The sequence below is a fragment of the Mobula hypostoma genome, chromosome 14 (genome assembly GCF_963921235.1).
Source record: "Mobula hypostoma chromosome 14, sMobHyp1.1, whole genome shotgun sequence".
NCBI lineage: Eukaryota > Metazoa > Chordata > Chondrichthyes > Myliobatiformes > Myliobatidae > Mobula > Mobula hypostoma.
In genome coordinates this window covers 62,488,361-62,506,757 of record NC_086110.1, presented here as the reverse complement: position 1 = coordinate 62,506,757, position 18,397 = coordinate 62,488,361, and the positions used below count along the sequence as shown (strand labels likewise).

General features: G+C 39.5%; 1 protein-coding gene across 6 annotated transcripts in view; it reads right to left on the bottom strand.

Moving 5' to 3' along the window:
* Positions 1–18,397, bottom strand: part of wwox (WW domain containing oxidoreductase) — a 1,184,285-nt gene that overhangs the window by 818,186 nt on the left and 347,702 nt on the right. For all 6 annotated transcript variants that reach the window (XM_063067209.1, XM_063067210.1, XM_063067215.1 and 3 more), the window contains exon 6: positions 12,476–12,564. In XM_063067209.1, the coding sequence (XP_062923279.1) occupies positions 12,476–12,564 (89 nt within the window). The remainder of the gene's footprint in view (positions 1–12,475; positions 12,565–18,397) is intronic.

Genomic DNA, 18,397 nt, shown 5'->3' with positions numbered 1-18,397 from the left:
TAAACGACAACATCGAACCTGCCTCAACCACTTCTGCTGCAAGCTCATTCCACACAGCCACCACTCTCTGAGTAAAGAAGTTCCCCCTGTTGGGTTGTTGGGTCCAGATTAGTTCCTCAGAGATGTTGACACCCAGGAACTTGAAATTGCTCACTCTTTCTACTTCTGATCACTCCATGAGGACTGGTGTGTGCTGGTACATTAGTGGCATTTCAGAGACTCTAGGAAAGAAAAATGGAATTCTATGTGGGAAGGAAGGGTCATATTGATCTTGGAGTGGGTTAAAGGGTTGGCACATACCCCGTTTTATGCTCAATGTAACACACTCAGATTTTGGAGATATCTGAGCAGCCTACAGCCAGTTATGAAGCTGCCTGCTCAGGTAATCAGATGTCAGCCAAGCATTTCTTGAAACAGAAAGAAAAGCAACAAGTTCGCACCACAGTGTCTATTGGATGGAACTTTGTTCTCCAACTGACATTCATATGAACAGAAGGAGCAAAATGGGAATGCTGATATCATTAACAGCTCAGGTTTACCAACATTCATCATTACTAGAAGTATCCCATTCAATATCACCTAGAAGCCATCATCAGCACAATCTGCTCAAGGTGAAGTCAAGATTGGACTATGTAGCGCTGTAAACAAAAACCACAAGATCTCATTTTAAGGCTTGTGACTTAAAAGGCAGGCACAAAAACATTAAATTCATAAAATTAGCTGCAGATTTCTTGTTCCAAGAAAAATCCACAACTGGGAGCAGTGGACACTAAGGATATACTGTTTGCAAGTAAGGCTTTCACAACTAATTATTCAAATCACAATGCGATTCTCTTTTGTGAATTATTAGGCAGCTGCTTGTAACTTTGCTCTATACTGCTCTACCAGCTGGATGTCTCCTGCAGCCACTGATTCATCCACCAGGGTATTTACTGAATATTATTAAGCGTCAGGTTCCTTCAGCGAAATGCTTTAGTGTTCAGAGAATTATTACTGCCATAGCACGTGGCAATGTTGAGTGGAAAGCACTGCCTGGAGTCATACCAGCCACTGTACGCATGAACCTTTAACTTTAGAAGCCCACTGTGAATATTCAATTTAATAAGCCATTTTCCCCCTTTATCCTTTTCTTAATAGGTCACAATAAATCCTGAAAAACATAATTATTTCTTTCAAAATGTAGCTCCATTTCATTTAGCTCTCTGACAGATACAGATACTTTATAGACTTTTTTAAAATTACAAGCTAAGATCATATGTCACTTTATTGTATAGTGTATTAAGAAAATTATTTTTATACTGCACGTGTGAATAGAAGAGCAGTGGTTTATTTCTCTGTCAGGACCACTTTCAGACAAATGATTGTGCCATGTGTGCTGTCCTTTAGGTATTACCCACAGAGCTGCTGTTTAATATATGTAACTTTATTACATTATTTTAATGGGTCATAGTAACTCAATAACCTGTTGCACAGCATTTTTACTTCAAAATAATTCCTTATAGGAATATCAAGTAATGCAATGAATTAGTTTAACTTCTCATGCCCCTATGCAGAAACGTATTAAAAATGGACCACACAAAAACACACCGGTTTAAGAAAGTGAATTACGCAACTGCAATTCAAAGTAAGTTTATTATCAAAGTATGTATATATCAAAAAATACTCCCCTGATAATCATTTTCCTGGAGGCTTTCACAGTAGAACAAATAAATGCATTAGAATCAATGAAAATATATACACAAATAAAGACTGACAAACAACAAATGTGCAAAAGAAGACAAACTGCACTAATACAAAAAATATATATTGAGAACTTGAGATGTATAAGCAATTTATAGTCTTGCAAGTTTTTACTAAATCAACAGTTTACATATTTTGTTTCTTACAACTGTAATCAGAAGCATTTCGTTGGTGCAAAGCCTTATTAACAGTATGAACTACAAAGAACAATAAAATAGAATGGCAGGGGTTGTCTGCAAGGTATGTTACTAGGCAAGGCTTACTGCAAGATGAGATGGAAAGGAGTAGTTCTAGCAATCAGGACAATCTGACAGAAAATTATGCTCGAAACTGCAGTAGATGCAATCAGTGATCAGGGCACAAACTGCTCAAAATGGTTCCGGTCTTCTGAAGTGAAATTATTGTTCATGTTGACACTCAACTTTCTATGCAAACTTAAAAATATTCCATCAACTAATGGAAGCAGACAGCACAGGAGAACAAAACTATTTTGTTTCGTGTTCATCAGTACACTACTTAATTGGCAAGATAATAATAAATTTATTAAGATACTGCGCTTAAGACTGTTTGCTGCTATTCTTCAGCACATGAATGCGAAGGAGGATGAAATAATTGTTAGAGCATAAAAACACATCAATACCAAAGTTCAAAGTAACTTCATTATCTAAATATGTGTAGATCACAATATACTGCTCCGAGATTCATTTTCATATGGGTAAATAAAGAAACATAGAAAATTTACAGGACCTTTAGCCCACAATGTTGTGCCGACTATGTAACCTACTCAAGAAGCTGCCTAGATTTTCCCTACTGCATAGCCCTCTACTTTTCTAAGCTCTATGTACCCATCTAAGAGTCTCTTAAAAGACACTATTGTATCTGCCTCTACCACCTTCGTTGGCAGTGCATTCCACGCACCCACCAGTCTCAGGATTCAGAGTAGAACAAAGAATCAATGAAAAAATATACACAAGGCCTGAAAAATAACCAAAATAAGTTTAAGTAACAATATAAATATTCTGATGAAGGGTCGTAAACTCAAAATGTTTGCTGTACTTTTTACTCCAGAAGCTATTTGAGCTGGTGTGATTTTCCAGCATTTTCTATTTGCAACATGCAAAAGATGTTAGAGGACCTCAGCAAGTCAGGAAGCATCTATTGAAACGAATAAAGAATCGATGTTTCGGGTTGATACCCTTCTTTAGGGCCGGAAAGGAAGGTGGAAGACGTCAGAATAAAAAGTTGGAGGGGAAGGGAGAGGGAAAGGAGAATAGCTGGAAGGTGACAGGTGAAGTCAGGTGGGTGGGAAAGGTAAAAGGGCTGGAGAAGAAGGAATCTGGTAGGAGAGGACAGTGTACCATAGGAGAAAAGGAAGAAGGAAGGGCATCAAGCAGAGGTGAAAGGCAGGTGAGAAGAAGATGTCAGAGGCCAGAATGGGGAATAGAAGAGAGAAGGGATAGGTTTCTGTTGTTAGTAATCACCCAGACTTCCTCAAAAAGATGCAACTTGCATAAACAAGCATCAGTGACAACAGAAACTTAATTACATAATTTGCATTAAAAGACCTTGATTATTTACATTAACTTAAGGGTTTCGGATGAAGTCCAAGCCAACTGTTTATCTGAGTCTAGAGTTCAGTGACAGTCAGTAAATCAGCCTTCAACATACAAGCATCATGTGGTTTACCAGAGTGCATTACACTGAAAGACTGTTGTACAATGAGAGAGTTCTATTACATTGACATCCCGATAAACTATTCAGCCAAGAATTGGTCTGCCTGGGTCAACTGACAAACTCTGTTCAAAACAGCAGCTCAAAATTGTAAAGCAATAGAAATTACATGTCCATCATTTTTTAGTCTTTCACTGACAGCCAGTTTAAATCATCTACTCAGCAAAATCTAAAAAAACAGAACATATAACAAAGTAGAGGAATTAAAATTTGAATGTACTGTATCTTATTCTTTGGCAAAAGACAGTCTATATTTAGTGCGCTGGTTATTAAAATTACATTCTAATGAATTACAAGCTTCTGACTTTCCACATGATGAGAACGTATGGTGTATTTTGTTTTATTTCCTATCTGAATTCTAATTTTCAGGCTCAGTGGCAGCACAATGCCTCCATTTACAAAGGTTGTGGGTTTAAGTCTACTTCCACTTATTCTAGCATTCCAAAGCAGCACCACTACAATTTTAAAGGTCCTGTAGTGAGAGGGCAGTGAGTGAGCGTGCCGGTTTAAACCAAGGCACTTGTGTGTCATCCCAAACAGAGATCCCACAACTTTCATCAAAGAGAAACAGACATCTACTCAGTTACTTTTCAACTGTAAACCCTAAATGGTACAGTAACATAGGGATAAGCATATCACTTTACAGTGCCAGCTAGCAATCAATGATTGAGGTTCAATTCTCATCACTGCCTGAAAGGAATTTATACATTCTCTCTGTGACCACATGTGTTTCCTCCCACATTCCAAAGATGCACAGGTTAGGCTTAGTAGGTTATGGGCATGCTGTGTTGATTCCAGAAGTGTGGCGACACTTAATGACCACCCAGTACAATCCTTGCTGATTTGATTTGACAGAAATGACATATTTCACTACATTTTCAATGTACATGTGACACATAAGCTAAACTTTAATCTCCATCAATATTAGGAACTCTCCTGTGTAACACCAGTTAAGTACACTTCAAGAGAAGTTTATTTGAGATCTTTTGGGATGTATTAAGTTTGTGGAAGGTACTGTATGAAAGATTCTTTCTTTTTTCCCTCATGCTTGCTCTTTTCTCAGTCTTTCCAGTATCTTGCACCAGTTGTTCAAACGCTCCTGTTGCTGCTATTCAGTCAAAGAGCCTACGTATCAAAATGGTCTAGGTCACAAGTCCGTCTCATGAGAAGAAGTCTGATTACAACTTACTGCCATATGAAATTAATTCGGGTGAAGCTGAAAAGTCTGAAGGTAGATAAGTCACCTGGACCAGATGGACTACATGCCAGGGTTCTGAAAGGCGTCTGAAGAGATTGTGGAGATACTAAGCGAGAGCGCTAGTCCATTGTACGTGGCCTATCAGCGGCATCAACAGAGCTTCACCAAGAGGGATTTCTCAAAGGTCGGCGGCAGTTATTTAAAAAGGGAGCTTCGACAGTGTTTATCCATTCTACGTGGCCTATCAGCGGCTATAACCGAGTACCAATCGTGAGTTAGATAGCAGGGGAGGTTTCAGGCATAAAAGGGAGACACTGCCTAGCGGAGCGGTCATCAACGGAGTGATCTGAGGCAGGGTGGTAGGGCTTTGGCTCACTCGGGCTTTGGCGATAACGGGTCGAGGCGAGGTTTTGTGAAGAACAGAAACAGGGAGTATGTCTGTCAGGCCAGTGTTCTGTACTGCATGTCAGATGTGGGAAGTCTGGGAGACTCACAGCCTCCCGGACGGCCACATCTGCACCAGGTGTGTTGAGCTGCAGTTCCTTAGGGACCGGGTTAGGGAACTGGAGATGCAGCTCAATGACCTTCGCCTGGTCAGGGCAAGTGAGGAGGTGATAGAGAGGAGCTATAGGCAAGTAGTCACGCCAGGGCCTTGGGAGACAGATAAGCAGGTAACAGTCAGGGGAGGGAAGGGCAAGAGTCAGATACGAGAGGGTACCCCTGTGGCTGTACTCCTTAGCAATAAGTACTTCAGTTTGAGTACTGTTGGGGATGACGGCCTACCTGGGGGAAGCAACAGTGGCCGTGCCTCTGGCACAGAGTCTGGCCCTGTGGCTCAGAAGGGTAGGGAAAGGAAGAAGGCAGCAGTAATAGGGAACTCTATAGTTAGGGGGTCAGACAGGCGATTCTGTGGACACAGGAAAGAAACACGAATGGTAGTTTGCCTCCCAGGTGCCGGGGTCCGGGATGTTTCTGATCATGTCCACGATATCCTGAAGTGGGAAGGTGAACAGCCGGAGGTTATGGTACATATTGCCACCAATGACATAGGTAGGAAAAGGGAGGAGGTCCTGAAAACAGAGAACAGGGAGTTAGGGTTGAGAAGCAGGACCTCAAAGGTAGTAAACTCGGAATTACTGCCTGTGCCACGTGCCAGTGAGTATAGGAATAGAGTGAGGCGGAGGATAAATTCGTGGTTCAGGGATTGGAGCAGGGGGCAGGGATTCAGATTTCTGGATCATTGGGACCTCTTTTGGGGCAGGTGTGACCTGTACAAAATGGATGGGTTGCACTCAAATCCAAGGAGGACCAACATCCTGGCAGGGAGGCTTGCTAGGGCTATTGGGAAGAGTTTAAACTGGAATTGCTGGAGAGTGGAAACTGAACTGAAGACAGAGAGGAAGGGGCAGTTGGCTCATATATAGAGAAAGCTTGGAGACAGAGAAAGGATGCATCAGACCAATGGTTTGAGATATGTCTATTTTAATGCAAGAAGCATCATGAACAACATGGATAAGCTTAGAGCATGGATCAGAGCTATGATATTGTGGCCATTACAGAGACTTGGATGGCTCACGAGCAGGAATGGTTACTTCGAGTGCCAGGTTTTAGATGCTTCAGAAAAGACAGGGAGGGAAGGCAAAAGAGGAGGGGGCGTGGCACTGCTGATCAGAGATAGTGTCACGGCTGCAGAAAAGGAGGAAGTCATGGAGAGATTGTCTACTGAGTCTCTGTGGGTGGAAGTTAAGAACAGGCAGGGGTCAATAACTTGACTGGATGTTTTTCATAGACCACGCAATAGAAACAGGGATATCGAGGAGCAGCTAGGGAGACAGATTCTGGAGGGGTGTAATAATAACAGGATTGGAGTGGTGGGAGACTTTAATTTCCCAAATATTGATTGCATCTCCCTAGAGCAAGGGGTTGAGATGGGATGGAGTTTGTCAAAAGGTTTCCTGACACAGTATGTAAATAAGCCTACAAGAGAAGAAGCTGTACTTGATCTGGAACTGGGAAATGAACCTGGTCAGGTGTCAGATCTCTCAGTGGGAGAGCATTTTGGAGATAGTGATCACAATTCTATCTCCTTTATCATAGCATTGGAGAGGGATAGGAACAGACAAGTTAGGAAAGCATTTAATTGGAGTAAGGGGAAAGATGAAGCTATCAGGCTGGAACTTGGAAGCATAAACTGGGAACAGATGTACTCAGGGAAATGTACGGCAGAAATGTGGCAAATGTTCAAAGGATATTTGCGTGGCATTCTGCCTAGGTATGTCCCAATGAGACAGGGAAAGGATGGTAGGGTACAGGAACCGTGGTGTACAAAGGCTGTTGAAAACCTAGTCAAGAAGAAAAGAAAAGCTTACGAAAGTTTCAAAAAACTAGGTAACGATAGAGATCTAGAAGGTTATAAGGCTAGCAGGAAGGAGTTTAAGAATGAAATTAGGAGAGCCAGAAGGGGCCATGAGAAGGCCTTGGTGAGCAGGATTAAAGAAAGCCCCAAGGCATTCTTACAAGTATGTGAAGAGCAAGAGGCCAATCAAGTGGATAGTGGACACGAGGAAATCTGCAGATGCTGTAAATTCAAGCAACACACACAAAATGCCAGTGGAACACAGTAGGCCAGGCAGCATCCATAGGAAGAGGTACAGTCGACGTTTCGGGCTGAGACGCTTCGTCAGGATTAACTGAAAGAAGAGATAGTAAGAGATTTGAAAGTGGGAGGGGGAGGGGGAGATCCGAAATGATAGGAGAAGACAGGAGGGGGAGGGATGGAGCTAAGAATTGGAAAGTTGATTGGCAAAAGGGATACAAGGCTGGAGAAGGGAGAGGATCATGGGATGGGAGGCCTAGGGTGAGAGAAAGGGGAAGGGGAGCCCAGAAGAAGTTAGAGAGCAGGCAAGGAGTTACAGTGAGAGGGACAGAGGGAGAAAAAAGAGAGGAAGAAAAAAAGGGGAGGGGGAAATTAAATAAATAAATAAGGATTGGGGTAAGAAGGGGAGGAGGGGCATTAGCGGAAGTTTGAGAAGTCAATGTTCATGCCAGCAGGTTGGAGGCTACCCAGACGGAATATAAGGTGTTGTTCCTCCAGCCTGAGTGTGGCTTCATCTTTACAGTAGAGGAGGCCGTGGACAGACATATCAGAATGGGAATGGGACCTGCCTGGCCTGCTGGTTTTCCAAGTTCATTTTGAACATGTTTGTTGTTGTATTCATCCAGGGAAGTGGAGATTATTTCATTAATCAACTAAATTCTTCTTTGTAGATACTGAGCAAACAAGAAAGCGAGTCACTTGGCAGTGAATTGCCTGTTTCTGACCACCTCTTGTCTGCAGTTTTGTGTAGCTGGTCCAGTTGAGTTTCTGCTCGAAGTTCAAAGTTTAAAGTAAAATTTATTATCAGAGTACGTACATGTCACCACATACAACCCTGATTTCTTTTTCCTGCGGGCATACTTAGCAAATCTATAGAACAATGATTATAAACAGGATCAAATGCAAATGCAAATATAAATAAATAGTAATAAATAACTAGAACATGAAATAACAAGACAAAGAGTCCTTAAGGTGAGATCATCGGTTGTGGGAATTCCCCAGTACATGGATGTCTCAGTGCCAGAAATGCAGATGTAACTCTATTCAATTGGCTACTGCCTGAAAATCGTGCACTAGTAACATTACTTACTACTTATGAGCTCAAGCCCAAACATTATTCAGTCCTTCCTATATGGTGGCATCAACTGGGTCAATATCTGGGTAGGTGCAAATAGAGTGATACATTTCTCAATTATCTTAAAAATGAAGAAGTGCGAATGATCAAGCTACAAAATCTGGCTGGGTCTAAGGCATTTTCATATGGCAGTTCTACAGTAATATACTGGAAATGGGATGATTAACACCCAATAACTATCATCATTCTTTGTTCAAGATTTGACTCAAGCCACTTGAGGGTTTTCCCTGGGTTAATCTTAGTAATGCATCCTGCAGCTTCTAAATTTTGATAAGATGAGTATTAAAAAAAAAATGAGTAACACACAAAATGCTGGAGGAACTCAGCAGGTCAGGCAGCATCTATGGAAAGGAATAAAGAGTTGACATTTTGGGCCAAGGTCCCGTTGAAGGGTCGAGTGTGAAATGTCGAGTCTTTATTCCTTTCCATAGATGCTACCTGACCTGCTGAGTTCCACCAGCATTTGTATATGTTATCTGGATCTCCAGCATCTGCAGAATCTCCTGTCCTAATAAAATAAAAATGAGTTTGCTTCTCTTGCTGCAATATGTACTGAGGTGAAAGGACCAATTTTTTCAGCAAATTCAAAATCTCTATTAAAACCATTTTCTTATTATTGTAAGTTAACATAATTTTACATATATAAAGGAAAAACGAGAGAGCTAGGTATGAGGGACAACAATAGATGCACTCACAGCATTCCTCTAAAGATGATTTTTAGCATTCTAGCATAAATGCCTACTTCACATGAATCGTTATTAGCTGAGGATACTTGAAAAAACACTAACAACTTGTCACATAACTGGAACAGTTTGGTACGTTATCTGTGGGGGGGGGGTGTTCTCCCACGATGGTTGTTTTTGTTTGAGCAACAAGATGTATACATATTATATTTAAAAAAACTCAAACTGTACCACAAAAAAGTGCTGGAGGAACTCATCAGGTCAGGCAGCATCTGTGGAGGGGAATACTCGGGGCCGAAATTCTTCATCGGGCCTCATCATGAAGGGTTTCAGCCCAAAACATCGACTGTTTATTCCTTTCCACTTATGCTACCTGACCTAATGAGTTCCTCCAGCATATTATGTATGTTCTTCTGGATTTCCACCATCTGCAGAATCTTGTTTTTAGATTTTAAGAACCAGGTTAAGTTTTCAAATGTACTTACTTGCAATTACTGAAACGAAAACATTACTGTTTTAACATGAATTTCAAATTTCCATTTAATTCCAAAACAAATTCTTTTGTCTCATGTTCCTTTTACATAACCAAAGGATGTAAGCCAGACACTCCACTTGTGAATGTTGATTTAACTAACGTAAACTGTGCATATTTGGCAGTGCAACTTGCAATCACAGAGTGGTCTTGGCCTATTATTTTGTGGTTTATTTTATTTTAAATAATCTATCCAACCATCCCAACAGAGTGTACATGCAAACATTTATTAAATTAGGAACAATGAGATACAGCCTCCACTGGATTTAGTATCTGAGTCACATACTGGGTTAATTCTGCACTTGCAATTTGAACAATATGTGGAATTTTTGGGTATCAATTGTGTAAAGAAGCTCAGTGACATGGCCAGAAATATTCATTCACTACCTTTTAAAATTTAAGGCAAATTCCACACCCCGCACCCCTCACCACCCCACGAAACTTTGCCACTTATAGTCTTTATGTCATAGTTTTTAGTAGGATCTGATTCAATGGGACACACCCAAGTATATTTTTATCTTCCAAAATTTTAAAGCTAATACTAATCACCCCTGGAACCATCACTGCACAACCCTTTCTCCTGGTTTCAGATATGTAACCCATTCCAGCGGTTCCAGAGATTGGAAGAAATACTCTTCAGTCAACACACACAAAATGCTGGAGGAACTCAGCAGGACTGGCGGCATCTATGGAAAAAGGTACAGTTGATGTTTCGGGCCAAGACTCTTCAGCAGGATTGTACTCTTCCATAGATGCTGCCTGGCCTGCTGAGTTCCTCCAGCATTTTGTGTGTGTTGCTTGAATTCCCAGCATCTGCAGGTTTTCTCTTGTTTGTGACTGAAATACTCTTCAGTGACAGGTAATTGAGAAATATGAGTCATGTTCAGACAGTAGAGATTTAATTTCATTTCACAACATGTTTAGTGCAGACACTGTGGGCTAAAGACCTGTTCTTGTTCTATTTTCATGGAAAATAATTGATCACAGGACACTTCATTTAAAAGCAAACACATAATTTGGATAAGTACATGGATGGGAGGGGTATGGAAGGCTATGGTCTGGGTGCAAGTCAATGGGGCTAGGCAGGATAATAGTTCAGCTCAACCAGATGGGCTGAAAGGCCATTTTCTGTGTTGTGTGTTCTATGACTCTAATACACAAGCCATGTATGTTTTACTATGAAGTAGAAAGCAATGTTTGCATTTCAATGCAATGTTTGCTGTTAGGACTAGATCCATACATTCTGTTGTACTGATCCATCCAAATAGAAGAAAGCAGCATTTGGTCAAAGCACCAAGAATCAGAAATAAATCTTCCAATCTAAGCATTTCCTAACACCTACAAAATCTGGATAAAAAGACTGCAAGTGCTGAAGTCAAGAGCAATACACAAAATACTCATGGCGCTCAGTAAATCGGGTAGCATCTATGGAGGGAAATGGACACACAATGTTTAAGGTTGAGACCTTTCATCTGCTGTCCAAATGAAGGATATCGACCCAAAATTTTCCTCCATAGATCACAAACATGAGAAAACTTGCTGACCCTGGAAACCCAAAGCAATACACACAAAATGCTGGAAGAACTCAGCAGGCCAGGCCACATCTATGGAAAAGAGTAAACAGTCAACATCTTGGGCCAAGACTCTTCAATCAGGATTGGAAAGGAAGGGAAGAAGTCAGACTTTGTTGCTTCCTCCATAGACACTGCATGACCCACCGAATTTCTCTAGAATTTTGTTTCTTATTTATAAAATGTGTTCTATCAAGTGAAATTTGTCAACTAGAAGGAAATTTGATGGGATTTGATGGGATTGGATAAAGGATAAGATTAATACATCCATCTACAAAATATATGATATACTACACATTAAGATAATTGTAAAAGTAAATTCAAGGCAATAATCCTTTTACTGATTTTAACCTCACAGCAAAAGAGAGAAAGAATAGCTATACATCATCACTAGGTAATGGAATTCGCAACTGTCTTAAATAAAACTAGGACTAAAAACGAAGCTTCCAGAACACACAAAAACCTTAAAGATGTCAGTCGATCAAAAAAAATGAGACTTCAACTCAACATGTTCTTTCAGTGTTTTTACATGTATTTTGAGGGGATTCACCAAAGTCTAATCTACAGATTATAAACCTCCTTCAAATTCAGATTGAGAGTCAGGATAAATGTAACCAAATGGAAGGATTTGTGTTCACAGAGGTAATAAATTATTTTATTTCATTTAAAAGGAAAACCACATCAGTTAGTCTAATAAAGCTGGTTGTGATAAAAGTCACTCGAGCATGAATCATAAGTGGAGTTATTGCTGCCAGAATAGCAATCTTTTTTATTTTAAACAAAAACAGAAATCAGAATCAGAATCAGGTTGAATATCACTGACATATGTCGTGAAATTTGTTAACTTTATGGCAGCAGTGCAATGCAATACATAATAATAGAGAAAAACTGAATTACAGTAAGTATATATATAAAATAGTTAAACAAGTACTGCAAAAATAGAAATTAAAAAGTAGTAAGGTAGTGTTCATGGGTTCAGTGGCCATTCAGAATTCGGATAGCAGAGGGGAAGAAGCTGTTCTTGAGTTTTTACCTTCTGTACCTTCTTCCTGATGGTAGCAATGAGAACAAGGCATGACCAGGGTGATAGGAGTGCTTAATGCTGGATGCCATCTCTTTGAGACATCGCTCCTTGAAGACGTCCTGGATACTATGGAGGCTAGTGCCCATGCGGGAGCTGACTGAGTTTACAATTCTCTGCTGCTTACTTCAATCCTGTGCAGTGGACCCCCCTCCCCCTCCCTTACCAGACAGTATCAGTTAAGTAAAAGTTTTTGAATGCAACTTACAGGTCCCTAGCCTTGAAGGCTTCGGCAAACTGCTGGACACTTTGGAGGGAAGACAGGTCCAGAATCATGGCTTCTATCTTAGCTTTATGCTAAAATAAAACACAAATGGACAAGTTTACAAATCATGAAAAATAGCCAACCCTCATCCAAATATTGAAAATCAGAGTACCTTATATGGGCTGGCCTCTATAACAAATTATTGACAAAGTGCATTTTCAATGACAAGAAAAAAACAACTAAAACAAGTGAAATGGCCCAAACTCACTCTACAGCTCATGAAATAAAGTGCTGATAACTCTGAGCTGTTGAGATGACAAGTCTGATGAAGCCGTTTGGCAGTTGTAAATTACAAGTTTTGTGTTTTCGCTGACTCCATTTATAAAGTTTTTTTTGGTAGGTAATTTACTCATTTCACACCACTCCAATCTTATCTTGAGACTACCAGTTGAGTTATTTGAGTTCAAGGCAATTTGCCAAAGTAATTCTAGCAATCTGAATTGTGAACTGCTGTGTAAATACACATTTGACGTGTAACACAGCAGAAGGGAGCATGCACTTAGGAAAGTTAACACAAAACAAAACAACTACTCTTAAAAGCTTTTCTGAACCACAACATGCAATGCATTCTTCCTTAAATGGATTACATTATGGATGTTCATAAAAAGATGGTTCATAAAAAGTAGGGAGAATGGTGTTAAGAGTCCATAGTAGATATAGTTTATTCAATCATTGAGCACTTTTTTATTCATAAATACTAGCATTTTCCATTGAGCCATAAAAATCTTTTTAACAAAGCTTTTCTTCAAAGGGAAAAAATTATTTCTGTAAGTGAAAACTGATTTACATTCTTGCTAAAAGCTTTGACATGATTTTATCCTGTCATAAATCTTAAATCCATTATTAATGATCTTGTGGATGTAGAAACTATGCCCAGAGTACAATAGTAGTAGCTGGGTTAAAAATGTTGTACATCCAAAAGCACAAAGCTGCTATTTAGGATCACTTTCAAGAACTCTTCATCTCATATTCTCAATATTCATTGTTTGTTTGTTTATTTATTCATCTATTTATTTATTATTATATTTGTTTTTGTATTTGCACATTTTGTTGTTTTGTTTACACATTGGTTGATGTCCATCCTGTTGGCTGCCGTCTTTAATCGATTCTATTGTGTTTCTTGTAGTTACTGTGAATGCCCTCAAGAAAATGAATCTCAGAGTTGTATATAGTGACATATGTGTATTTTAATAATAAATTTACTTTGAACTTTGATTCCTAATTTCACCTAAACTACCAAGAAAGAGCAGAAAGTGACAGGGATGAAAACAGAAAGAATGATAATTTCAAAATCAATCACAAAAAAATGAAGATTATGTTAACTATTTCATTCCTACAAATAATTTATTTAACACTGTTAAAGATATTTTGTTCCATTCATCTGAAATCCAAAAAAAAGTGCCCAAAAATGGATAAAATGGTTAAAGTGTGCAAACATGTTTACTTTCTTTGAAGATTAAGGAGGTTTGGCATGCTAACGAATTCTCCACCAAAATACTCTACAAATGTAATGTTGAAAGCATCCTGACTTGTTGCAACATGGTCTAGTATGGCTGCTTAAATGTCCAGGAACACAAGAAGCTGCAGAATAGTGGACTAAGCCCAATACATCACAGGCTCATCCCACTAACCATTGACAGTATCTACATGAAGTTCTTCCTTTAGAAGGTTAACATCTAATCACCAAAGACCCCAGCATTCACACCATGCTATCTTACCTTTCACATGCAACTGTTTACATCAATAATACAAAAGTCAAAATAGGGTTGAGAGCTTCAAGTTCCTGAAAGTAAACATCAGCAATAGCATGCCCTGGTCCAACTAAGTGATGCCATGACCTAGAAAGCTCACCAGTGCCTCTACTTTCTCAGAAAGCCGAAGAAATTTGGTATTTTCCCTTCGACCCTCACTGATTTTTATTGATGCACCAGAGAAAGGATCTTATCAGGATAGATCACGGCTTGTAATGGCAAATGATCTGCACGTGTCCACGAGAAATCACAGAGAATTATAGCTACAGCTTAGCACACCACAACATCAGCCTCCCATCGATGGACTCCGTCTACACTTCCTGTTGCCTCAGTAAAGCAACCAGCATAATCAGAGACCTTCCAACCCTAGACATTGTTTATGTTTTCCATGTGAATGTTGTGTTTCTGATGCCATGTACCTGTGATGCTGCTGCAAGTAAGTTTTTCATTGCTCCTGTGCACACATGTACTTGTGAGTCACAATTAAATCAACTTCATCTGTTGCAAATAGGTGGGCAGCTATGCCATACCATCTTTCAAGCCTGTTCTGCAGTTCATTCAAACCTACACCTTCCCCATTACCTGACCAGTCCCCGTACCCATTTCTTCCCCTGAATGACAGACAAACCTACGGAGTCGAGTGGCTTACTCCCGTATTATCTTTTTTACATTCTTGCAGTAAAGAAGGTTGAGAAGAAATTTAAGGTGGTATGCTAAATCAGGTCAGACTTAAATAGAACAACCCAGAGAAAAGTTGTTCACTTTAGCAGGTGTCTCAAGAACAGGGGTGACATTGCTAACTGAAGGGCAGAAGAGACCAGGGGATTCAAGAAAACTTATTTTTATGCAAGTTACAGTCTGGAGCTCCTGCCTCTAATAGTGAAATAGAGTCCATAAGGCACTTGAGAGAAATTGACTTTCATGGCTGTAGGAAAGTGAATGGTTTGTCCATGGTCTGAATGGTATCCTTCTGTGCCATGAAAATTGAGATTCTAGACCCTCTAGTCCAGGAGTTCCCAACTTGGGATCAATAGACCCCTCAGTTAATGGGAGGGGTCCATGGCATAAAAAAGGTTGGGAACCCCGTCTCTAATCTCCCTGGAGCAAAGAATTACAATGCAAGGAAACAACAATCTTAAAAATTTTAAAAGCTGGTCAAACATTTTAGACTGTGTGTCCTGGGCAGCAAAAATATTACTGATGTGATTGACCAGCAACAATTTCAGTTATTCTGTTAAAAAGAATAATATAAAATTTCTCATCAAAATAAGTTTTATATTTAGGGTGATGCTCAGTTATAATAATTTCTTATCTGATATTAACTCTTTGAGATGTGCACTGTGATCCGTGTCAAAAGGAATTATCTTTGACAAGTTTTCAAACTTACCAGATGCAATTAATTACTCTACAGTGCAGTCAGAAAATATTTTACACAGTCAGCATGGTAATTTATACCTCATAAACAGCTGAAAATACCATTATCAAAGAGGACAAAGCAAAGCATTTCTATCAATTTTTATTGTTATATAAATGTGGGACGGCACAGTAGTGAAGTGGTTGACGTAACACTATTATAGCGCCAGTGATCAGTGTTCATTTCCCACCGCTTAGTGTGTTCTTCCCGTGACAGCATGTGTTTTCTCCAGATGTTCCAGTTTGCTCCCACATCCCAAAGTCATACAGTATGGGTGAGGGTTAGTAAGTTGTGGACATGCTATATCAGTGCCAGAAGCACTGGGACACTTGCAGGCTATGGGCTACATTGGCCGTTGATGCAACTGATTCATTTCACTGTATGTTTCAATGTATATGTGACAAATAAAACTAATCTTAAATCTTAATTTTGTGTGGAAAGAGTGCCCGAACCATAGATCAAGTCTACATTTAGCCCACATCACATCATGATCATTGTAAAAATTAGCCAAGAATATACCTCCAAACAAATACTGAGCTATCGAATGCATAAATAAAACAGTTACCGAGGGTAAATATTACTAGAAAAAAATGTCCCTTCTTCCTATTGCATGTCAATATTTCTCAACTCCACTGCCTTTATCACATTCCATAGAGCATTGCTTCAATGGAGGAAATTTGCAAATACAGGGAGTGTCACTGCAAGGGGTTAATTAACACAATTTAATAGTTCTAATTAAACATGCCAACATAAAAATTGTACTCACTTTCCTGTTTACTGCATTTAATCCTACTTATGTAACTTTTAAATCATAATTAAAACACACACCAGATGAAAATTAAACCTATCACATACTGAAATCTCAGCAGCAAAACATTATTCTGTAGATATATATGTGGGAATAATGTTTGAAACCAGGCAGAGGGTCCATTTCTCTGTTAGTTTCACATTACACAAATTTTACGGTATTCAATAATGTCAAGAACTGTTAAACAATGAGCCATGAGAAGTCAGACTAGTCCTCAGTGACGTATGCAAAGCACAACAAAGATACTAATCAGTAATTGGTTTATCATTGTCACATGTACTGAGATACAGTGAAAAGCTTTTATTTGCTTGCATTCAGATAGATCATTCCAGAAATAAGTGTTTTGAGGAGGTACAAAAGTGAAAAGAAACAGAATGCAGAATATACAGTAACAGTTAGAAAGAAAGTGCAGAGCAGGCTGACAGATAAAGTTCAAGGGCCATCATGATATATATTGAGAGATCAAGAATACAATGTACTACATACTACAATCATGTACACTTTGGTATAAGAGTCACCATCCCTTGCTGTTGGTGTCGACACGACTAGTCTGCTATAGATGAGTTTACAGTGACAAAAGCATTCTAACTTAATTAAATACCAAGGGTTATCATCTTGCAAACAGGAGCTACTCTACATACCCAAAGGGCTGGAGGAACTCAGCAGGTCAGGCAGCATCTATGGAAATGAAAAAACAGTTGACATTTCAGGCCAAGTCCCTTCTTCAGGACTATTGCCCGACCTGCTGAATTCCTCCAGCATTTTGTATGCTGCTTTGGATTTCCAGCATCTGCAGACTTGTGAGCTACACTACACCTAGTTGTTTAAACTTTCTCTCTTCACAGAACATAAAAATATTTCAAATTTAGCTATAATCCACAACCAGCTTGTCTCCAATGTCAAAATAGATAATATTTTGATAATTGAAAATCACAGTCTTGATTACAAACACAAGCTAATTTAATAAATCTCTTTCCTTGAAATTAACCCATAACTGGTAGAATTAAATTCACAAAGTAGTGACTGCACATATACTCTGCCTGTGAGATTCATTAAAAACTGGTACTGCCACCATCCTTGTTCTACTAACTAGATCCCACACCACCAGGTTCAGGAACAGTTATCGCCCAACAACCATCAGACTCCTGAACCAGAGAGGATAACTTCACTCACCTTAAGTAGATAACTTCGTTCGGCAACCTACAGACTCAATTTCAAGGACTCTTTCATATATGTGTATATATATACCTAAAAATTTTTGCACAGTACTGTAGATGAAAGAATCTGCAGCACTAGGGGAGAAGGGATTGGAGAGCAACCAACTCGTCTGTCTTTCCATTTCCAAATACAAACACCATGATGACCTTCCAAGCTGTAATTTTCCACGATCCTGGCTAGTACCAATTGCCAAACATGAGGGGCTTACCATAGAATGAGCAAATCAAAAAACAAATTGCTGCAGAAGCAGAACCTGTCACTCTAATCCACTCTGACTCTGACCCCTCTACCTCCTGTCTCCCCATACTGTTTCTACAAAGACCAACATCCCTCTGGTGTTTCCTGCTTCCTCTCTTCTCCTTTCCCCTTTTCCAAACCATGATTCCCCTCCCCCTGCCAAGGAAAAAACACTTCACATTCAGACTGAGCCTATTTCAGACTTAACACTGAGTTTGGCAAACTCAGATGAGCAAGAATGTAAATCTTTGCTTTCCACAGTTCCAGTGCACACCATTTCTTTTCCATTCTTTGTTCCCTGCCCTTTCTTGCTGGTAATTTCACATTGATTTGTATTTTCCAATTTACACTGCTTACAGATCCACCTTTTGTTATTTACTAAATAGCTTCAGCGCCCCCTTTTGCCTAGCTTTGACTTAATCTTTCCCCTCCATTCC